The sequence below is a fragment of the Trypanosoma theileri genome, assembly GCF_002087225.1.
Source record: "Trypanosoma theileri isolate Edinburgh chromosome Unknown TM35_Tth_25_V1, whole genome shotgun sequence".
NCBI lineage: Eukaryota > Euglenozoa > Kinetoplastea > Trypanosomatida > Trypanosomatidae > Trypanosoma > Trypanosoma theileri.
The window spans coordinates 35,159-57,783 of NW_021639867.1; the positions used below are offsets into that span (position 1 = coordinate 35,159).

Sequence of the window (22,625 nt, forward strand, 5' to 3'; positions counted from 1 at the left end):
ATCCCATTATATATATATATATATATATATATTTGTTTTAACCGCATTTATTTATTTATTTCCTTTTTTTCACTCTAACACTCTCCAGTACGGGGAAAAAGCGCAGGAGAAGAGAAGAAGTAAATAATGATGTGTGAAAATCCATAGGAGCGAATGCAGAGAGGTCTAGCGAGGAAGAGAGAAATAAAGAAATAAATAATGGGGTGAAGAATGAAAGAAGCAATGAAATTAAGGAGAGAGGAGTATAATGATATGAACGTTGAAGGTAATGAGAAATAAATAGGTCAAGCGCCGCAAAATTTTTTTGTTTCTATTTTGGGTCTCATTTGTTGTTTTTGTTTCTGTAACTCTCTCTTAAACGGGGAGTTTGGCTGTATGTATGTATGTATGCGTGTGTGCGTGTTTGTATAGCTCACTATTTCTTTGTATGGGGCTATGCTCACACATGCGCATACGGATAAATAAAAATAAAAATAAAACAAAAAAGGTGTAAAGTATACATTATATGTTTGTTAATATATCTGTATGATTATTTTGTTCGGTATACCTTTAAAAAAAAAAAAAAAAAAAAAAAAAAAAAAAAACTTGTGCATTCGTTCTTTTCTTTCTTTCTTTTTCTTCTGTGATTTTATATTCTGTTGAGTAGAGTAGTTTGATAGTAGCAGTTGCGACGTTCAAGCCACATATCAAAACAAAGAAAAGTAAATACCACAGTGCTTATCCCACCCACCCCTCCCAATAACAACAAAAAAGAAAAAAAAGAATAAAAAAGAAACAGATTTTTAGTAGACAAGTACACAAGGGAAATTACGTTTAACGGAGAACATTTGTGCATAGTAGATTAACCCTTAAATAAAAAAAAAAAAGTTGCCTCCAGTTATCTGTATTATCTTCCCTTATATCTTCTTGGTATCCCATTATATATATATATATATATATATATATTATCTCTCCTTCTCTATTGCGATATTTTCCACTTCCACTTGTTCCTTGGTGGATAGATGCCTGAGGCGTATATTGTGCGGTTTAAGGTGATCACGCTGGAGTGCGCCTCGCTGCCGAACGGGCAGCAGTACACCATCACTTACCGCCGCCGCGAGACGTGCCGGTCGACGCCGTGCTACGCGGCGGATGGCGGGGTGGTGGACTTCAGTTCGATGCCGGAGGGCAGTGCGATTGTGCACTTCAAGCCCGGCGGCGTGCGGTTCCACCCAAAGTGGATCACCTTCCGCATCGAGGAGTTCGTGCGCGGGCAGCCCCGCAAGACGGTCGCGGAGACGCAGTTGGACTGCGCCGCGGTGCTCGGCGTCCACAACATCACCGCCGCCACGACGCGCCGCGTGAGTTTCGACATGTACGGCACGCCGGCGGTGATGGTCGTGGCGCTGCTGGTGTACCCGAACGGCCACCCGCCGCTCTCCTTCGCCGGCATCGTCCCCGACAAAAACAGCGCGAGGGCCGGCGGCGAGGGGGAGCGGCGGCTGAGGGCCGGCGGCGGCGAAGTGAAGAAGTTCACACGCGGCGAGGCCATGACGCTCCTCATCTCACTCGAAACGATGCTCGAGCGGCGGCGCGCAGAGACGGCGGCAGGCGGCAGCGCACAGGCGGAGTCGCCGCTGCAGCGACGAGTGGCGGAGTTGGAGGAGCGCCGCCGCTGCATTACGGGCGTGGAGGGAATGGCCACCACCGTCGTCACGAAGCGCGTGGTGGATCTCGTCGCCGCACAGTTTGTTGCCCTCTCGCGCAAATACCGTGGGAATTACGTTGGCGAGGTCGCCGCCTATCTGCGACAAATGGCAGTCGCAAGTGGAATTCCACTCACCGCCGACATCTCCACAGAGACAACACTAGACGTAGAAGCCGCACGAGAGCGACTGCAGCGCATTAATGGTCGTATAGATACACTGGTGGAGCAGACGCGGAAGTTGGAAGAAGAGCGGGAGGCTCTCGGACGACTGCAGGGACGTGCCGATGTAACAAATGAAGTGTGTGCCATTTTAACAAAATTAGAGACACTGCAATCGCAGATGCAACTCTTGATTAAGTCACGTGTGGCACTGGAAGACGCCGTACGGGGGAATGGTTTCAATGATACACCCGTTGGACGGGAAGTACAAGAGATTCGTGCTCGCATTAAGTTACTTGCAGGAGAAGAAGAACAATTACAGGGAAGAATACGACGGATGACAGCTGTTGCGGCTACACATGTACTAAAGTGGGCTCGCAGCAAGAATCCACCCAAAGAAGATGTTCGAGCAGATTTTTCAAGTCTCTTTGCTCCTATTACCCAACAGGAGAAAGATATACAAAAAGACCTCACTACAGAGCAACGACAGAAAATTATGGAAGCCTTATCAAACGTTGCCAAACCCTCTGCTCCACCTGTTCATTCCCATACTTCAAGCGAAATGGAAGAATCACCAAGAAATCCCCATGCGGAGATGTTTGGAGCCAAAGGTTTACCATCTATGAATGACTTTGCTGCTTCAGAGAAGAATGCATCACGTGATGCTGAAGAAAAAGGTAGTCCATCCTCACCATCACCACCACCTAATCAACACCTAGACCCATATATTCATGATTTGGGAAGAGATATGTTTGCGCCCAAGTCAGGGGGAGAGGATCAAGAAAATAAAAAGAATAAACCATCAAAGACTTATGAGTTTAATTTTGGTTCCGCACCAGATGATGAAAGTGACCCAGATGATGCGAAAGGAGATCGATACGGAATGTTTGGAGCAAACGTGCAAGAGAGTTCGCCAGATACGAGTGAAGGTTTACCTGCTGTTCAAATCACTTCCATCGATGATGATCCCATGTATGATTTCCGACCACCAGCTGATGTTACCAATAATAAACCTGTTTTATTTGAGATTAATGAGTCCTCATTTTCCCAGCCCTTCGAGCAGGCGACATCATCAAAGCTACCTGCCTATACCTTTACTACCGATGTAAACAAGTTCAGCGAGTCCGATGACGGCACTCCACGGGTGTTGCCAACGTACAACTTTGGTTCTGACAATGCATCGAAAAGTAATGAGAACAACACAGTGACGCGCATGCCGACATACAACTTTGGTAGCTAAAGTACCGAATGTGTAAAGCCAAATCTGCAATAAAGGGAAAGAGAAAAAAGTTGAGGGAGTGGGAGGAAACAGAAAAAAAAAAAAAGAAAAAAAAATAAGATGGAATCCATTAAAATACGTTCGATGAAAGAAAAGGATATACAGTAGTAAAACTATGGTGAGGGTATATATATATGTATATATCTGAACTTTGCAAAGAATTATGGGTGCCTCAGTTTTTTTTTCCCCTCCAATTACAATGACTGGCAAATACTGTTTTTTTTTTTCCCCCCCTCTAATTTATTCCGCAATGGAGACGCATGAACGAGTGTAAGAATATGTGTTTTTTTTTTTTTTTTCTTGTTGTTGTTCGCTCCGCATGAATTCATTTAGTTTTTTTGCTGTTTTCTCTCTCTCTCTCTCTCTCTCTCTATATATATATATATATATATATATACGTGTATATGAATGTATTTATATTTCTTTTTCTTTTTTCATTATTTCTTCCCCTTCTCCATCACTTATTACTCTTTTTTTTTTTAGTACGTACACGGGAGTTTTTCTTTTTCTTTTTTTTTCCAGTCCTCGAAGGTTTAGAAACACTCTCCTCGCCTATACTCTGCTTTTTTTTTCATCTTGCTGGTAATAATAACAACATTATTACAACTACGCGAGTATAGTTGCGGCATATATTGATATTTTGGAGAATGCGCGGAGGAGTGATTTGCCGATCTTTTGGCATCTACTCTCGCATTGCTCGGCTTTCTGTGGGTCATCACACGGCAGAGCGATATCAGATTCGCTGGATACACACAATACCACCTGATGTAACTCCCACTGCTTCTGGTGCTGAAGCATCAACACAATTATCATCATCATCATTATCTGCCACTACCACGACGGCAAAAATGACAGCAGCTGAAGGCACAAGCGAAAACTCCACAACTGCCAATGTTAATAATGAGGAGCCTTTTACTGCATCACGTTCAGCGGAGCAAACTGCTTCGACGAGTGAAAGGACTGAACAGTTGTACTCGGATAAGAACTTTCCCTTTAAACTGTACGGTGAGGACACCCGTGTCTCTGTTAACGATTCTAACCGTGTATTCAGTAGTTCTACTCCCTCTAGCTACACTTCCGCTCTCTTAGCCGAGCAACTGTTGGCGCAGGCCGCACAGGATAACGTTAACGGTAACAACAATAACAACATCAAAGGTTCTAGCGATGAACACGCAAAGAATCCTCAAAAGTTCTTTGAACCGGACTTGCCTCGCGATCGTGCAACAGCAGCAGCTGCAGCTGCCGCCGCTATAGCGATGGGTACGGAAGTGAAAAAGGTGGATTATGCGCCAGCGGCTGTTTTCCAACCTCCCGCACAGCAGTCACGACCCAATACAGATACAGGGCCACCCCCACTGCGGTTCGTGGCTAAGAATAATTCAGAAATTGAGAATGAACCCTCGACAGAGATGGATGTAAAGCAAGACACAATAGATGAGGAAGAAAATGTAATAGACGATAATGATGATAATGATAAAGTGAACTCCAGATCTATAGAGGGTCAAGATACAGAGGAGGTACATGTCTTGGTAAGGGATGAAATGCGGAACGTTATCGCCGTTGATCGTCTCACTTCTTTTGCTAGTCTTGCAGAAAAACTTCCGTTCTGGTTAGCGACTAACCTCGGGCGGGTAGGGTACACAACACCAACGCTTGTACAGTCCGTGGCAATTCCGCTTTTTATGGAGAAACGTGATGTTGTTGGTGTTGCACCAACTGGAAGTGGCAAGACAGTGGCGTTTGCCCTACCAGCTCTTGCTGCACTCGCATCTTTACCATCTGAGGGGCATGACAAGAATAACAACAACAAGAAAAACAATTTCCAGAGCTCTGATGAAACTGTATCGGCGACACTAGTTGAACCATTTGTTCTGGTGCTTTGTCCTACTCGGGAACTTGTGCAACAAACGCGTGATGTTTTTGCTCAACTTGCCGGAAATGTTGTACGTGTAAAGGCAGCTTTTGGTGGGCAAGACCGTGAAAAACAAGTGGAGTTTTTGCAGCGCTGGGGTGGATGTGATGTACTTGTGTCAACACCGGGTCGTTTGTGTGATTTTGTTGAAGTTGGAGTGGTTGGATTAGGACAGGTGAGCTTTCTTATTATGGATGAGGCAGACCGTATGCTGGAGCTTGGATTTGCTCCTCAACTAGAATTTATCATGTCAAATATTAAGAAATACAAACGATCACGACAAACAACGATGTGGACTGCAACATGGAATGCTACAGTTGGTAATTTAGCCGCCCGTTTTCTTTTACCGGAGCGTGTACTTATAGAAGTTGATCGTGAACACAAAACGAATACAGATATTACACAGTGTTTGTACCCCATGCAAGATGCATCCCAACGCATTAGTGCTATTGTGAAACTCTATGATGATGGTGTCATTTCCAAACGCCAGCAGGTTCTTATTTTTGTAAACCGTAAAGAAGATGTGGAGCGACTTGCCCACGATCTCTCCAAGGCACTGCGAGCCCCACCCGATCTCGTGCAATATCTCCACGGCGGGCTGCGGCAGCGGCGGCGCGAGGCCATTCTGCACGGCTTCAAGGAAGGCTCTATTCGCATTCTCTGCGCGACAGACGTGGCCGCACGGGGACTAGACGTGCCCGCACTCGATCATGTTATCAATTACGATCTGCCAATAGACACCGATGCGTACGTGCACCGCGTGGGGCGTACAGGCCGCGCCGGCCGCAGTGGAATGGCGCACACGTTCATCGTCGCCGGGGATCCACGCGCCCCTCGCATCGCACGGTTCATCGCTGCCCAAACCAACATTCCCTTATCCGATGATGTGCAGGCGCTGGTGAGTGAGGTGGAGCGGCACGGCGGACTGGACGCTGCAGTGCGCAGTAAATACAAAAGCCACGCACGTGTGGACGGGGCGAGTTGGCGCGGGCAACAACACGAACTGCACGACTCTCGTTTTGTACGCGGTGTGGGGCGTGTAATGACAATCAAGCGGCCAGCGCCAGCGCGATAACGGAGTGAATAAGTGATTTATGTTTGTTATGTTTCCCCTCTATTGCTCTTGTTATTACTATGACTATTGTGATTTATTCCTTCGTGTTACCACTCTATTTCCCCAGGATTCTTGCTTGTTAGAATAATGATGATGATGGTACCGGTGGTGATGGTGGTTTCTTCTTTAAAGGACTCACCACTTTTTTTTTTTTCCTTTTTTTTTGTTTTTGTGATCAGAATGCGAGTCGAAAAGAGAAAAGTAACACCCTTATCTTCCTATCTTCTTAAGGGGACTGGAGTGACATGCATGGGAATTCCCATGAAGTGCATTCCTGTTATGTGCGTGCGTTTCTGGGTACACGTGTGGCTGTATATATATATGATAACTGTCACTCTCAACTTTTTCCTCGCCCCTATCCGATTCTCTTATTTTTCTCAACTGGTGAGAGGAGAGAGAAAACGGGGGCTGGTTGAATTCAATGTATCCGCTTTTATCCGAAGGTTTCTTTATTGGTAGGAATTGAATATATTTGAGAATGTGAAAAATATATTAATTATGTTTATTATTTTATTATTTATGCATTATTTTCTTCTTCTTTTTCCTTTTGTGGGGGGAAGCAGGGAATAACCTTGAATCAGAGAAGACTCTCCGGATTAGAGAGAGAAAAAAAAAAAAGCCCAAAGGTGATTTTCAGCAGAGGAACACAACTAGTGTATCCTCTCTTCTATTATATTCTCAAATATATACTTAAAGGAACGATAGAGTTAAAGTGAGGCAGATAATACTTCACAAAGTAACATCGTACAATAGCGGACCCATATATATATATATTTATTTATTATAGGAAGACAGAGAGAGAAAAAGAAATAGAGTCTGTGTGCGATCAAGAAAAGAAACAGCAACAACACCAACAACAATAAGGCTCTGGTACTATAGCAAAAGGCCATAAAAAAAAAAGGAAAAGACGCAAACAAAAATATTAAAAGCGATACCTCACTCTCCTCAAGAAAAAAAAGAAGAAGAATAAAAAAAAAAAAAAAAAAATACACGTGCCAGCTGTAATATTAACACTGATAAAACTCAACTGCAATGGGGGATCTACTAGAACACTTTCGGGACGTTATGTCGTTTCAGCAACACGGAAGAACAGGTGAAAGAGTAGTTAGTGCATCATCGTTGGAGAATAACCCTGTACAATCGTCTACGTTCAGTTTCAAAACATCTCCCTTCGCTCAACATTCAGTTGACAACAATAACAATAATATTGATAGTAAGAACAACAAAAACAACGATGACGATGACGATGCTATTACGGAGGATGATCAAACGGAGTTGATAAGACTCCTGAATGAGGTCACACACACTGTTTGTCAAAGGGACGAGACGGAAACAACAGAAATTCAACATAGTGGGGGATTTGTCGTGGAGGAGTCGTACGGCCCTTTGCAAAGTGTAAGTCACGCACCGCCATTGTACGCGGCGTCCACACCATCACAGCCGCAGGTGCACGGTGGGAGTCCATTCAGTTACGCCGGCATTCCACACGTGGCCAAGCCCCCGCCCCCGTCCTTCGCAGAGGCCATTGCGGCAACACCGCCAATTGCTGCAGTGCCGGTGGAGTTATCACCACTCGCAGCACATTACGTGCCGCCGATGCCCGCAGCGCAGCAGGATCCAATCCTTCTCCGCAACGAACACGGTGTATTTCTCCTGCAGCCCATCGCGAAGCCCACACCACCGTACACCCCACCAAGTCTTTCCTCGCCCATTTCACCACTTCCACGCTACGCCCTCCCACCGGCCGCACCACCGCAGCAGCCACAACACTTTCTTGGGAGTTCCCTCGCACAAGCAGGCGGACTCGCAGATACGCATCTAAACAAGAAATCCAGCGGAGGTCTGTACGGCGCCCAGCACTCACCGAATACACTTTTGGGTGGAAGTCATGTGTTGAGCAGCGGCGCCGGCGGCGGGGGCGGAAGCAGCGGCAGCGGGGCCTACACATACATCAGCACCTCCGTGAAGACGAAGCCTCTCGGGTTCACACCACCACCTCCATACCCAACATGAGAGTGCCTACAATTCAGGAAGAATAGAAGAAAAAAAAAAATAGTAGGGCAAATGTGCTGCCCAAGCACAAGTTTTGTTTGTGCCTTTTTTTTGTTTATTTGTTCGTGTAGTATTCGTTGTTCTCAGTTTTTCTTTTTTTCTTTTTTTCTTTTCTTTCCTTTGGACTCTCGTGAAGAGATTTGCAAATGGAGGAGATGAATTCGCATTTGCGATCTCTGTCTGTGCTGGCGGAGCAAACGACGCAAGCAAATAGAATGAAGAATGGAAAAAAGGATTATGAATAAATCAGCACTTGTTACCAAGGAAATAAAAAAAAAAGAAGGAAAAATAAATATAGAACGAACAAACAAAATATCAAAAAAAAAATAGAAGTAAAAAAACGAATTAATATGGGAAGTACAAACGTGAAAGAAAGTGAAAATTAAGCAAAACAGAAGTGGGCACTATAGTGCCATTGAGTGTTATTGATCCATGTTTTTTTTTTTTTTTTCTTTTTGTTTCTTCTGTGTTGATTTTTGGTTTTGTTTTCGTCATCTGTATCTTGATGTGTGTTGAAGTGAAATGGAGGAGGTGCTTTTACATTCACCCACGTGAAAGACGACAGAAACTACATACTATTGCGGGGGAAATTGATTAAGTGCGAATACAGAAAAGAAAAAAAAAAAAGAAGGCATGTTTCTGAGTTTATGTATTTTTGAAAAAAAAAAAAAAACACATACGGACGTAAACATACGCATTAATACAGAGATAGTAATAGACATAATGTACGAAAAGGAATGATGGTTTATTTCTCCGCCTTGTTACTTCAGTTTTTTTCAGCTGGGATTAATCGCATTACGCCTGGCTTCAGACTCCACGTGCCAAAAAAAAGAAAAAAAAAAGAAAAAAGAAACGAATAACCGCAATTGGATTCAGGCACATTTTTTTTTACGGAGCTGCTTGGGAGTAAGGGCTGTTGAATACGTAGTGTTACTCTTCCTTTTCTTTTCCTCTTTTTTATTTATTTATTTATTTATTTATTGTTCCGTTTTTGTTTTTTGTTTTTCTTCGTTTTCTTTTTTGTTTGTTTCAACTTTTTGTTTTTTTCTTTTTTACTTTGCCTGTTTTGCGAATCGTGGGAGGTAGAAAGACAAACAAGCGGAAGGAACTGAAGAAAAGAAAACGTCTCTCGAATGCAGGCCTCTTCCTTTTTTTTTTCCTTTCTTTTTTTCTTCTTCTTGTAATTGTCTTTTTTGTTTCTTTTTTTGTTTCTTTTTTTGTTTTAGCGCACTTGTTGTTGATGATAATATTGCGCCCTCTACCTTTTTTTTCCTTTACTAACATTTTTACTAACACTACTTCTATTGCTGATGATGATGATACTGTTCCTATGGGTTGAAACCCCGTCATTTTTTTTTTTTTTTTGTTTCTGACTTTTACGACCCCACTCTACCCCCCATCCTTTTTTTTTTCCAATCAGAATAAAGAAGAAAACGAATTACATCCCCTTCATCTTGCCGTTGAAGGACTTGAAGTATGCAGGGGATTTCACGAATACGATGTAAGGTTTTCCCTCACTTTATGATTTCCTTCTTCCTATGCTTTTTACTCGAATGTACGTAATACATATATGCATATATGTTTAGATGTTTATATATATATATATATATATATATATATATATATGTCTATATATATTATTGTTATTGTTATTATTATTTTTTTTTTCTTTTTCTCTTCTTCTTGTTGTTTCTCTTGTCCATGCTACCATATTTTCTTTTTATGGGTTTGCAAGCGATAGTGCAACCCAAGGAAGAAGAAAACCAAAAAAAAAAAAACTGAAATAAAAAGAACAAAATAAAAAAAAAAGAGAAGGAAAGAGAGATAGGGTCTTCTCGTTGGTTACCATTACGATTTCCGATACATTGTTTCTGCTTTGTGATTGCAGTTGGGTGTAGAGAATGCAGGTAACGCCCACACCCAACACGGCCACAACGCCTGTGCGGCAGCCGTCCATCTTCAGTCGCAGCAGTTCCACCGCCGCCGGTGCGAGTTCCTCGCGTCTCTCACTTCACCTCCACAGCAGTCTTCTGCACACACCGCCCACCGGCGCCATCCGCACCCCGGCGGGAACCACGCGGTCCACCACGGCGATGGCCGCAAGGGGCGGGAGCGAAGGGGCCGCACCGCCGCTGCTGCCAACGGCGGAGCTCCACCCGTTTCCACCGTACAGCGGGCGGCTCGAGCGGCAACACAGCAGTCGCCACGGCCTCACAGCCCGCAGTGAGGAAGACACCATCACCACCACAGCAGCCGAGTTGGAGCGCGTGGAGGCGGAGGCCACAGAGGCCGCAAAGGGCATGTCGCGGGAGGAGTTGGAGAACGCCGTGAATGAACTCTACACATCCAACCGCATGCTGCAGAGCACTATTCTTCTCGAGCGGGAGGATCTGGCGAAGATGCGGGAGGGACTGCGGGAGACGTATGAGGCCGCAGAGAAGGAAGGCGAGAGCATCACAAATCAACTCACACGTCGTGTGGATGCCGTGCGGCGTCAGAAGGCAGAGTTGGAGGCGCAACTGCACAGGGAAGAGGCGCTGAAGGCAGAACAGGAAGATAAACTCGTAAAACTTAAGCTGAATAGCTCAAATTTGGCACGACGACTGCATCGTGAAGAGAACGAGACACTGAAAGGAATGAAAGAGGAACTACAGAAACTACAGAAACAGCGTCAACAGCTTGAGAGTATGCTATCGGAGGAGTCATCCTCACTGCATCAGTTGCAAGAATTTGTTGATGCCCTCCAACCCCAAACAGATGACAATACTGTTGGTAGAAGCAGCAGTATGAGCAGTAGTAACACCAGCAACGATCACAATAATAACAATGATAATAGTAATAATAATAATAATAATAATAATAATAATAATAATAATAACAATGACAACAGCTTGACCCCTGCACAGAGTTCAAGCAGAGGTGGAGACCCAGTCCCTGATGCTGCAGGGGCACTCCACTCGGACGCTCCGCCCTCACCACAGTGTGGAGCACCGGAATACACAGACCCAGCTAGTGATCCAGAGGAAATGCTGCAGTACTTAAAGCACGAAGTCTCTGTTGTGGAGGCACTGCAGCGTGAGGCATTTGAGCGTGGCAGGCGATATGAAAAGAAGCGGCAGGAACTTGAGTTGCGCATTTCACAGGCGGAGCGTGAACGCCGCTCCAACCGCCACTCACTTGAAGGCATTCACCAGGAACTTGTGGAGACAACAGCTACCGTTACGGAGCTAGCAAGTGCTGCGGAAATGGCCATGGAGGTGGAGATTGAGCGTCAAATACATGAGAGCAGTCGAACGGGTTCTCTTATGAGCGTCAGTCACGAGTGTTTATCACCGTCTATCAACCGCACACAAACACCACATGAGTCGTCTGCGGGAGCCCCACAGCGAGCGGCGTATCTGCATCCACGTACCAATAGTAGTAGTAGTACTAGCAGCAAGAAGTAGAGTAGTCTAACTATATATTATACATAATATAATATAATATTATATTGGTTAGACCACGTAGATTGTCTTTTTTATTTTATTTTAAACCCCTTCTGTGTGTTTCTTTTTTCTCTCAGAAGAGGATTGTTTATACTTTTCATTTCTTCTTTTTTTCCTTTGTGATACACTGCGTGCGTAATTGATTTTTCTTGTTCTGCTCCCTCCTGTGGATTTAACTGAGGGAGCATTTTTCCTAAACTCACGTGGTAATGGAACCACAGACATAACCAAGTGCAAGAAGAAAAAAAAAAGGAAAAAGAAAACGGAAAGTGAGGAGAACACAAAGTGGAAAATCTGGAAAATTAGAAAATGAAATGAAAGAAAATGGGAAGAATAAGAGGAAAAGTAAAACCACAATGATCGATTTCAAAGCAAAAATTTAAAAAAAGAGGTATTGCAAATACACACAAACAAATCAAACGTATGAGAAGCAGTCTGTTATTTTTACGTATTATTGTGTTCTCCGGAAAGCTTTGGATAGTCATTAGACTTTTAGTTGTTTGTGGGTGCTATCTGTCTCCTCCCTTTTATATATATATATATATATATATATATATATATATATATATAATATTAATATGCTTATGTATGAATGGGAGTGCGTGCAGAGGGAGACTGAGAGTGAAAACAGGGGAGTGATGATGACGCTGTTACTGCCTTTCGAGATTATTTGATTCTGTTCTTCTTTTTTACTTTCTCTCCATTTTTTTTTTTTTTTTGTTGAAGTAGAAACGTGTTATTATTATTATTGTTATTGTTATTAATATTGTTCTTCTCATTCTTGTTGTTTTTAAGATGTGCTGATTGATGCGTTGTGTGAACGAAAAATCATGACACGCACAATAACGGAGCAACAACAAACAGTACGCAAAGAAAAAAAAAGAGAAAGGGAGAGAAGTGAAATGCAAACGGTATAATGAAAAAGGGAGAAAAAAAATGGGGAAAATGATGGATACACTACATGTACATCCACATATCTCTCCAAATATTATTTTTTTTTTTTTCCTCGCTCGTATTGTGTTGGTGAATCTGTGTGATCTTTTTTTCTCTCTCTGTGTGTGTGTGTCTGTTTTTTTTTTTCTTTTGTGTATAACCTCAGTCGTTACGTTTGGGGGTCTCTTTCCCGTTCGTCATCATTTTTTTTTTTTCTTTTGCAACTCTAGTCGAGGTATATATATGTATATATGTATACACTCTGTTTATCTTTTTTTTTTTTTCTTTGCATGGTCTTGTGTGAATTCCTTGAAGGTTTTCTTTTCTTTGTTTCTGTTTCATAAGTCTTTATTTTTTTTTCTTCTTTTTCAACAATTGTTTCTGTTTCTCTTTTTCTCTTTTTCTTCTTTGCTCTCTTGAACATCACTATCTTTTTTTATTATTTTCCACTAGGAACCAGCGCTTCTGGCTTAGTTTCTTTTTTTTTTTTTTTTTTCTTTTCCTCCCTCTGTGTTTCTGTCCGTCCGATTACAAAACGTTGACTACTCGTATATCCGCTATTTTTGAAATGGCGGTGCGGCGGGGCAAACGGGCGGGATGTTCCCCCATTGCGCCGGTCTTTGCGTTGTTGACCATTGCGCTTCTCATGGTAGTGTACTTCATGGCCTTCACGGTGGGCAACTCCTCCATGGTATCGCGGGGAAATCAGAAACTAGAGCTCACCGCTCACATTGTGCGAATGAAGACGGAACGGTATGTGCAGTGCCAATCGCAGGTGCAGCTGCTGCGGAATGGGCAGACAACCGTCACACAGGCGAAGGAGGTGGTGGACGGCACCCGAAAGAATCTCGAAACGGAACTTGAACTTCTCAAAAGCCGTAATGAACTCGCCACACAGGAAGTAGAGGAATGTAAATTAAAAAAGAAAGAGTTATCGGGGAAACAGCAAGAGGGCACCGGCTCAACACAACGTACACCATTTGCAGAAGAGGAATATCAACGATATATGGCGGCTATTGCTCTTATCAACGGCAGTAGTCGTGTAGGGCGGCAAAGCACTTCGGATCTTCTCACGGCTCTCACAAGAGAAGTTGAAAAGCAGAAGAAATTATGGAGTGAGAGTGTTAAACTAATGTCGGAGTGTAATAATGCCGCAACTCGCTACAGTGTAGTCTTTGACGCCGGAAGTACCGGCAGCCGCGTGCATGTCTTCCGCTACAATCTCACCATTGAACCCCAAAACACCACACCGAAGATGTCACTATTACCATTTCTTCAACTCAATGATGAACTCTTTGTGCAAAACCACGCCCCACTCTCAAAGTTTGATAACGTGCATGATGCCGCCGCTTCCCTCACAGATCTACTGAACGCCGCCAAGACATACGTCCCTCACTCTATGCATGCATGTGTGCCGATTGAACTCAAAGCCACGGCGGGTTTACGCCGCATTGGCAGAGAACGGGCACTCGCCGTACTTGATGCGGTCCGACGTCATTTTCAGCTTGGGCCATTCTGGGTGCAGAAAGAAACAGACTCTGTGCGTATTCTCGAGGGATATGAAGAAGGGCCACTGGCGTGGTTGACGGTTAATTATCTTCGCGGGGCATTGGGCGGTAATGCCAACAGCACAGCCACCATTCTCGATCTTGGCGGTGGCTCTACACAGATTGTTATTCACCCAGATGATGCCAAAGTACTTGAAAATCAGAAAAAGTTCACTCACGAGTTCCATGTGAATGGACGTTCATATCTAGTGTATCAACATAGTTACGAAGGAAATGGGTTACATGCTGCCAAGGAACAACTTCTTAGTGCTGTGATGGCAGCTCATGCATCAACTAAGGAAGCCATACCGAATAATAATAATGATAATTCCCCAAATACAGATAATGTAGGAGATAATGCACATACAAAAACTGTTATTGACGCATTTCCGTGTTTCCCAAAGGGATATATACATCAAGAGACTAATGTATCGAATATCAAAGATGGTGGTGTCTCCCCATCTATGGAAGCATGTGTAGAACTTTTCCGAAGGTACGTGGTTCGTAAAAATGAAACATGTGGTAGTGATACCTGTGGCTTCAATGGTGTTTTTCAACCCAACGTAAAGACAGCTTCAACTGGTCCTGTTTATGCCTTCTCTTACTATTATGATCGTCTAAAACCATATATGGAGAGTGAAGTTATTACTGTAGGAGGTGTGGCAAGTATCGCAACTCGAGTCTGCGGGGAGATGAAATCTATGGAGGAAATAAAAAACAAAACAGAGGAAAAGAAAAATGGCATTTTAAAAGAAGAAATGGAATGTTTTGAACTTTCATATATGTTTACGCTGTTGCATCATGGATTTGGATACCCATATGAACAGGAATTGCACATTGCGAAGAAAATTAATGGGTTTGAGACGGCATGGGCCCTCGGTGCCTCACTTGTTACCCTTGAGGGAAAATGAGAGAAATAAGAAAGGAAAAGAATATCTTCTTTATATTTATATATATACCTAACCTTTTTTTTTTTACTTCTTTCTCTTTTTTTCTTTTGCGTTTTCTCCTTCTTATCAATCACCATACGCTTATTATTTTTCTTTTTCTTTTGGACATGAGTGTGGTCTTGTGTTATATTGAAACCAGAACGAAAAGCAAAAAAAAACTTGGTCTTAGCAGTGTAGTTACTATGAGTCTGAACATATATAATATTTCTCCATCTCACTATATACATATATATATATATATATATGTATAGGTGTGCGTAAGAGTGTATGGATAAGTAGTTTTATATGTTTGTATACAAGCACTCCTTCGGAGCATTATATTTTATTTTAACCGATACCCCATGTGTTTTCTTTTTCATGTGTGTGTTGGTGTGTTTCATTACGTTATCCAGTACCAATTATAGAGGTTTTTTGCTTCTTTTTGTTTCTCTTATTTGTTGTTGGATTTCTCTGAGAGAGGTAGTGAAACGGACGTTATCGTCGGCACTCTAGGGGAACAATATTCCTAAAGGAAAAGAAAAGGAGAGAGAAAAAAGAAAACAAAAAAGAAAAGGGAAGTAAAACCCAAAAAAAAGGGGGAAGAGAAACAAGAAACTCAGAGAATTGTGTTGTAAAAAAAAAAAAAAAATAAAGGAAGAAAGAAGGAAAAGAAAATGGCAGACGCCGAGGAACGATTTCTGGATGTTGTCCAGCAGGTGTATGATAACAAGGACACCACACTTCACTTCAGTTATCAAGAAGACTTTAAGAGCATCCCGGCGAGCATTAAGGCCCTGCGGACCACACTGGAGGTACTGCATGTGGATAACAACTACTCTCTTACATCACTTCCCCCGGCAATTGGAGAACTTGGACGTCTGCGCTGGCTGAATGCGAGTTACTGCCGCATCTCATCTCTGCCGCAGGAGATTGGCCGTCTCTCACACCTAGAGCGACTGTACCTGAGCAACAATCTCTTAACAACGGTGCCGATGGAGTTGTGGCAGCTGAAGAGTCTGCAGGAGCTCCGCCTCGACAACAACAAACTGCAAGTGCTGCCCGGCGGTGTTCTCTTTCTGCCCCATCTGGAGACCGTCACACTAGAGAACAACCCGCTGCTGCGGCAGGAGGAAGTCGCCGGCGCGGCACCGGTGAGTCTCGTGCCGCCGATGGCCTCCGTCGACTGCTCCAACTGCTGCGTGCGGCTGCAGAACTACGAGGTGTTCGTCACCTTTCACAATCTCGCCGCCCTGCGCTCCGTCCCCTTTGTGCACTGCGTGTGCTCAGAGATATGTAAGAAGCACCTGGAACTGCGATTAGCAGAGTACGACGCCTCACACCCCTTCACAGAACCCCAGTGAGAACACACACACACACCATCATCATCATCATTTATAATGTACCTGTATGTGTTAGGTATACTTTGTATGTAATTTTTGAATTGAACACTTTTTGTTTTTTTTTTTTTTCTTCTTTTCTTTTTTTTCTTTTCTTTTTTTTCGTTTCGTTTTTTTCTTTTTTTTCGTTTGCACTAGTACATGTAATGAGTTTGCAAACGAAAAAAAAAGAAAAGGAATCAACGGAACACACGTGTTTTTTTTTTTTTCCTTTTTTTTTTTTTTGAACCTCTCTTTTTTTTGGATGAACTCTTTCCATTTAACTATTTATGCAGCCAGTGTTTTACTTGGTTTCCCTGTTTCCCTATCCATAATGCTCTCTGTTGATGTTTCACTTCACTGGAAGAGTACTTTGAAAAGTCTTCTCTTCTTTTCGTTTCTTTTTTTTTTTTTTTATACTTGACTGTTCAGATGTAGAGAAAGAGAGATAGATAGAAAGAGAAAATAATATACTGTACTTTACAATTGTTATTATATATATATATATATATATATATATATATATATATATATATATATAGACATTATTGATGGAAGGTGATGTTGACAAAACAATGAAGCGGAGTGAAGAGGGTGGTTTAACTCCCAGTACGACGTTTATATCTACCGCTGAGTTTTATGAGTCTCTACGGGCTTTTACCACACGCTCTGAAGTACAACTCATGATTGAAACAACATTGAACAGTAAACAACAAGGGAATGGAAAGACACTTTCAAAAGAAGCCTCATCCCACGATATGACTCAATTAAATGAAAAACATCTGCAACAAATTGTATCTGAAGAAGTAAAGCAACAAGTGGGAAATGTAGTTCGTGATGTCTATGCGGATATAATGCAGCAACAAGAGGAGGTTTCTTCTCTTCAACGTGAACACATTATGAATGCTCTGCGTGAAGTTGAGCAGCGTGTGAATGTACTCCAGCGAGAAGTGAATGAACTCTCTCACAAGTATCGTAATACATACAAATTGTTAACTCAACTCTGTTGTGCTATTGAAGGTGCGACAGACGATATGATTATCTTTAACGATAATGATAATAACAATTCCAGCAGCAGTAGATGTAGTAGTGACTCCAGTCATATCGGCAAGAGTGCCTCTCAAACAAAAAATGTGGAAGGCACACAACAACACAGTCGTCTATTGGATGCATTACTGCAGGCACTCGAGAACAATCAACTCGATGAAGTTCGGGTTCTCGTGGCTGCCAGTCTTAGTCCCTTCGTGGCTGTGGCTACACAAGAGCAGCAGCAGCAGCAAAGGGATAAGAAAGAAAATAATGAAAGGAATCAGGTAGATATGATGATGGATTCCCATCATATGGTGTCTTCTCATGTCAACACAGTTCTCACTCCTCATGGGGAATCTCTCTCACAAGAGAGTTCCATATCACACTTATTAGCGAATATCACTCCACGAAATCAATTTAATCGCATCAAGTCTATTGCAACGACTGAGAAATTGTCGAATGCTTATATAAATAAGAATAAAAATGGGATGGTCTCACCGCGTAGCTTAACAGCTAGAGTTAATACCCAAGAAGTGGTGCTACATCCGTATGCCAGCGTCCCGACTCTTAGTCATCAGCGGGGCATTGAAAATATGAATGAAAACTATCCTAATAATCATCCATTTGAGTGTAATTATTCCCGCAAATATAATAATAGGTCCAACAACACCAACAATAGTGAGGTGGATCTTAATAAGAAGAAAAATGTCGGAGGTTGTGGTTGGTACAGTATCGGCAATAATAGCAGCAATGACAGCAATCACAAAAAGAATCACCATAATATCAATAACAACAATGATAATCGTGAAACTCCATCACTTGGCATTGAAGCGGTAGATGCACCAAGTGAATTATTACCGGTAAACTTGTCAAGAAGTTCTCCTATTGATTCAATTGTTAGTAGTGCTAGTGGTGGGGGTGTACATGTTTTAGGTATTGTGCGTGGCGGAGCTGCGGCACGTAGTGGTGTTTTGATTGGTGATATAATACTTGCGGTTGAAAGTCGCCGAGTACCAACGTGTGAACATTTGGCGCAAACGCTGCAAGATTTATTTATCACGCATGGAAGTCTTAAAGGGGTGATGTTGTCTGTTTACCGTCATAGTTCTCGTGCCGAGTTGGGAATATCCATTGCGTGAGATTATGTGTATAAATGTGTATATGAGAGGGTACTATCAATATAATAAAGTACCTTGATGCTCCTTTTTTTTTGTTGTTGTTGTTGTTGTTGGAAGTGGTGAAAAATGGAAGCGTGGCGAGTTATCCTGTATGGCTTTGACAGATAATGAAAGGACCAAGGGAGTAAGAGATGAGGGGTATCTCTCTTTCTTTCTATCTCTTGAGTGTTTGTATGCTCTTTGCTCTGCCTGTTGATTCTTTTTAATTATCTTTGCTGTTCTTTCTATTATTATTCTTGATGTCTTTTTTTTTCTCCTTCCTCACCTTTTCTTTCTGTGTATGGGTTTATTGGAAATACATGGAAAAAAAACAACAAGAAAAGAAAAAAAAAAGAGGAACAAAAAAGGTTTTGTTAACGATCAAGCTAGTGGTAACTAACCCACCAGTGAAAAGCAAAGTATATCCCTCTCTAAATAAATAGTTTATTTACTATTAGTAGAAAAGTATAATATAAATAAAGAAATATATATACTAGGTCTTTAAAAAACAAAAAAAAAAAAAACAGAGACGATGGATTTGGATGACTTGCTTGGGGCTGATCCACCCCAGACGGACCCTCTTTCTATCGATGATGTACTTGGAAGTCCAGTCAAACCCACAACAACAGGAGGAGTAGAGGAAGAGACAACAGATGCCACTGCGAGGTTAACAGAGGAAGTGAGTATTCCTAAACTCCGTCGTGCCCCAGCAGAGGGTCCATTACCCCCGCGTGTTCATCCAATACCCCTTTCACACTTTAAAGATCCACCGCCGCATGTAAAACCATACATGACAAACGCCTGTTACTATGCGAATCAAGTCTCTCTCATTCAACACGATGGTTCTCGTTTACGGCGGGGTATTGTTATCAGCGACAGTCATCTTTACATCATGACACCAGAGGCGCAGGTGGAGCGGGCGGTGCCGCTGCTGCTGCTGGAGGCGCTTTACTTGCAGGACATTCCCACCGTGAAAGTCCTCGGCATGTCGAAGGAACTGCAAACACACATGTTGCTGCAACTGCGCGAGCCACCAGATGTGTTGGTGGCCTTCGCAAGCGGCGACTCCCTGCCGCCGCCCGACACCGTCCTCGCAGCGCTGCTCAACACACACGATGTCGATCTCCCCATCAGCCGCTCCGCCGTCAACAGCAATATTGACATCCGGCGGCTCACGGCGTGGAGCGTCACCGACACCGTCGCCCGCCAGACATGCGCGGCCATTCACGCCCACCGCACGAACATCATCGCCGCCTTAAACGCGGCACGTCAACGCAGCGCCGCCCTCGCGGAGGAACGCGACAAACGCACCGCGGCTTTGGAAGCGGCCATTCACGCAACCGCAGCCGTCGCCCGCGAGACGGCAGTGGTGGTACGCAAGAACGAAGCCATGACGTCCGCACTCCAACAAGCAGCTACTTCACTCGAGAGATGCCGCGCACGTGAACAGGAACTGCGGGCCGCACTCCACGCACAACAACAACAACGACAGGCACGTGTACGGGAACGGGCCGCACAACAACAAGGCAACGATATCATTCAACACGCACTTGAACACGAACTCATGCGGGATGCACACCGTGGTGAGATGCGACACCTCAAACTCCGACGTGACTTTCTGCTGCGACGCAAATCCATCTGTGATGCCGTAAAACCCGGACAACAAGCGAAAAACAATGCAGATCTCGAGGGACTCATGAAGGATTTAACACGAATGAGGCGAGAAACTGAGAAACGAAGGGAAGCCACCGCAGAAGCTCTTTCCGAGGCAAAAAAACGGCTCGCAGAGTCAAAGGGAGTGTTGAAGCGAGTAACAGAGGAGGTGGCAGTACTGCGGCAATTACCACTAAATGAACCCATTCCTGGTAATTATAATCGTGAGATGGCACCAACGTTTCTACCCGTACTTCTCCCAGAGGGAAGTGAGGAGAATCAGGGGGACGTTGGTGAGGTAAATATCCCACCAGCTACAGGAGCGAAGAATGAAAAGAAAGCGGCGGCAGTTATTGTAGTTGATGATGATGATGATGATGATGATGATCTTCCTCTTTTGCCAGCAGCAACGAACCAGCAATCCAAGCAACCACCGGCCAATACAAAGCCTACCATTCAGTTTGATGATGATGACCTGTAGTTAATAGTCCTCTCTCTCTCTCTCTCTCAGAGAGAAAGAAAAGCGAAGAGAAATCTAATTGGTTTGAGTTATTTTTTTTTTTTTTTTTCAGGTTTTGTTTTTTATTGTTTATTCGTGCCTTTCTTTTTCTCTCTATTGCCCTTTTATCGTCTTTTTTTTTTTTATGCCTGACAATTTTCTTCTTTGACTCAATTATTACTCATAATTTCTACGACCTTCTTAAGTCCCTTTTTTTCGGGTGGGGAGGTGTATATTTATAGTATGTGTGTGTATGTATGTGAACACGTCTTATCTTCTTTTTTTTTTTTTTCCTTTTTTTTTTTTTCTCTTTATTTCATTTACTCTTACATTTAATGTTATTGTAATTCTAGTAGTTGTTGGTGGTAGTAGTGGTGGAAAAGTAGATGCCAGCAAAAAAGAAGGCCGAGAAGAAGGAAGAACAAGTTTTCGTTGAAGAGCAAGGCAGTTATGTACATGAGGAACAGTCTGCCCGCTACGTTGGAGGTGTACGTCGGTTAACTGAAAGTACCTACCGCTGTCGTCATGGCCACGGCATCTTCACAAGTCCACTGATTCGCTACGAGGGAGATTGGCAAGAAGACGAAATGCATGGAAACGGTAAATTACAGTTTTACACAACAGGCGATATGTACTGTGGCCAATTTGTGCGTGGGATGTTTGAAGGCAACGGCATCTACACATGGAGCTCCGGAGCCTCTTACGATGGCTCATGGCGTGGCAATCGCATTCACGGCCTTGGCACCTACACAGATGCGAATGGTAAAGTCTGGCATGGGAAGTATTATAATGGCTGCGGGCCGGGGCTCATGCCGTTTGCAGGCGGTCCATCCAAAATGGAGGCAGTAGAGGCACAGCAACAGAAGATTGCTGCGGATACCGCAGGCTAAAATGTAATTTTTTGTTTTCTCTTTTTCTGTGTTGTTGTTATTTATGGAATGAGGGGATGTTTAGAGTGTTCAATCTGGATGTATTGTGTTTGTGTGTGTTTTTTTTTTTTTTTTTTTTTTTTAGAGGTGGGCGCTCACATTCGGTATATTGCCACATATCATTTCTGTGTGTTTTATTTCGTTATTTTAGTTTATTCCATTTACAGTGTATCGATGTATGGATATGACCGTTTTTCTTTTTTCTTTTAATTGTTTTATATTCTCTTTTGACTATACCTTCTTTTCCTTTCTATCTCTCCCTCTATATATATATACATGGTGTGCTGTGGTAGCTGAGTAAAGATTCAACATTGAAAAGAAAGGCAAAATAGGAGTGTTGAGAAGAAAACTATAAAAAATATCATCAAAAACAGTTTCATCAGAAAGAAGAAGACGAAGAAAAAAGAAGAAGAAAAAAAAAAAACACTTTGTTCTTCTCTTATTGGTGTGTATACATTGCCTTCCTCAGAAGGGAAAGAGTAAAAGAAAAAAAAGAAAGGTATTGCTATAGTGTGAAGAGACAATTCAAAACGAAAAAAAAAGAAAAGAAAACAACAACAACAACAACAATAGTTCGGACGAGAATATCATTATAGTTGGTGACAATAACAAAGAGAAACATACTTATAGATCTATCTACATATATATATACACTTGCCCACACACTACACACAAAGAAAAAGAGAAAGTGTGTGAGTGTGTACAAACTTTGGGTACCGAAGCAAGGAAAGAATAAACAAACAAAAAAGAAAGAAAACAGAGCGTGTGAAAATCCGTAAAATTGCAAACAAGCCGTCAAAAGTTTACGGGACACACAGACACAAAGAAGAAAGAAAGAAAGAAAACAACAACAACAACAACAAGAAAACGAAGCCCCTCAAAAAA

General features: G+C 42.8%; 9 protein-coding genes across 9 annotated transcripts; all 9 read left to right on the forward strand.

Moving 5' to 3' along the window:
- Positions 1-1,001: 1,001 nt before the first annotated feature.
- Positions 1,002-3,086, forward strand: TM35_000251150 (uncharacterized protein; the record flags this gene model as incomplete). Its single annotated transcript, XM_029027706.1, has 1 exon — positions 1,002-3,086. One exon carries the CDS (start codon positions 1,002-1,004, stop codon positions 3,084-3,086), a length of 2,085 nt encoding a protein of 694 aa, XP_028880885.1.
- Positions 3,087-3,772: 686 nt separating this feature from the next.
- On the forward strand, positions 3,773-6,112 carry TM35_000251160 (ATP-dependent DEAD/H RNA helicase; the record flags this gene model as incomplete). The annotated part of the gene is made up of 1 exon (XM_029027707.1): positions 3,773-6,112. One exon carries the CDS (start codon positions 3,773-3,775, stop codon positions 6,110-6,112), a length of 2,340 nt encoding a protein of 779 aa, XP_028880886.1.
- Positions 6,113-7,183: 1,071 nt separating this feature from the next.
- Positions 7,184-8,164, forward strand: TM35_000251170 (uncharacterized protein; the record flags this gene model as incomplete). The annotated part of the gene is made up of 1 exon (XM_029027708.1): positions 7,184-8,164. The coding sequence occupies one exon, from the start codon at positions 7,184-7,186 to the stop codon at positions 8,162-8,164; it is 981 nt and encodes a 326-aa protein (XP_028880887.1).
- Positions 8,165-10,104: 1,940 nt separating this feature from the next.
- On the forward strand, positions 10,105-11,649 carry TM35_000251180 (uncharacterized protein; the record flags this gene model as incomplete). The annotated part of the gene is made up of 1 exon (XM_029027709.1): positions 10,105-11,649. The coding sequence occupies one exon, from the start codon at positions 10,105-10,107 to the stop codon at positions 11,647-11,649; it is 1,545 nt and encodes a 514-aa protein (XP_028880888.1).
- A 1,540-nt stretch (positions 11,650-13,189) lies between these two features.
- TM35_000251190 (nucleoside phosphatase) lies at positions 13,190-15,079 on the forward strand (the record flags this gene model as incomplete). Its single annotated transcript, XM_029027710.1, has 1 exon — positions 13,190-15,079. The coding sequence occupies one exon, from the start codon at positions 13,190-13,192 to the stop codon at positions 15,077-15,079; it is 1,890 nt and encodes a 629-aa protein (XP_028880889.1).
- Positions 15,080-15,771: 692 nt separating this feature from the next.
- TM35_000251200 (leucine-rich repeat protein) lies at positions 15,772-16,458 on the forward strand (the record flags this gene model as incomplete). The annotated part of the gene is made up of 1 exon (XM_029027711.1): positions 15,772-16,458. The coding sequence occupies one exon, from the start codon at positions 15,772-15,774 to the stop codon at positions 16,456-16,458; it is 687 nt and encodes a 228-aa protein (XP_028880890.1).
- A 566-nt stretch (positions 16,459-17,024) lies between these two features.
- Positions 17,025-18,641, forward strand: TM35_000251210 (uncharacterized protein; the record flags this gene model as incomplete). Its single annotated transcript, XM_029027712.1, has 1 exon — positions 17,025-18,641. One exon carries the CDS (start codon positions 17,025-17,027, stop codon positions 18,639-18,641), a length of 1,617 nt encoding a protein of 538 aa, XP_028880891.1.
- A 550-nt stretch (positions 18,642-19,191) lies between these two features.
- Positions 19,192-20,793, forward strand: TM35_000251220 (uncharacterized protein; the record flags this gene model as incomplete). The annotated part of the gene is made up of 1 exon (XM_029027713.1): positions 19,192-20,793. The coding sequence occupies one exon, from the start codon at positions 19,192-19,194 to the stop codon at positions 20,791-20,793; it is 1,602 nt and encodes a 533-aa protein (XP_028880892.1).
- Positions 20,794-21,197: 404 nt separating this feature from the next.
- On the forward strand, positions 21,198-21,701 carry TM35_000251230 (central apparatus associated protein C1a-18; the record flags this gene model as incomplete). Its single annotated transcript, XM_029027714.1, has 1 exon — positions 21,198-21,701. One exon carries the CDS (start codon positions 21,198-21,200, stop codon positions 21,699-21,701), a length of 504 nt encoding a protein of 167 aa, XP_028880893.1.
- Positions 21,702-22,625: the final 924 nt, after the last annotated feature.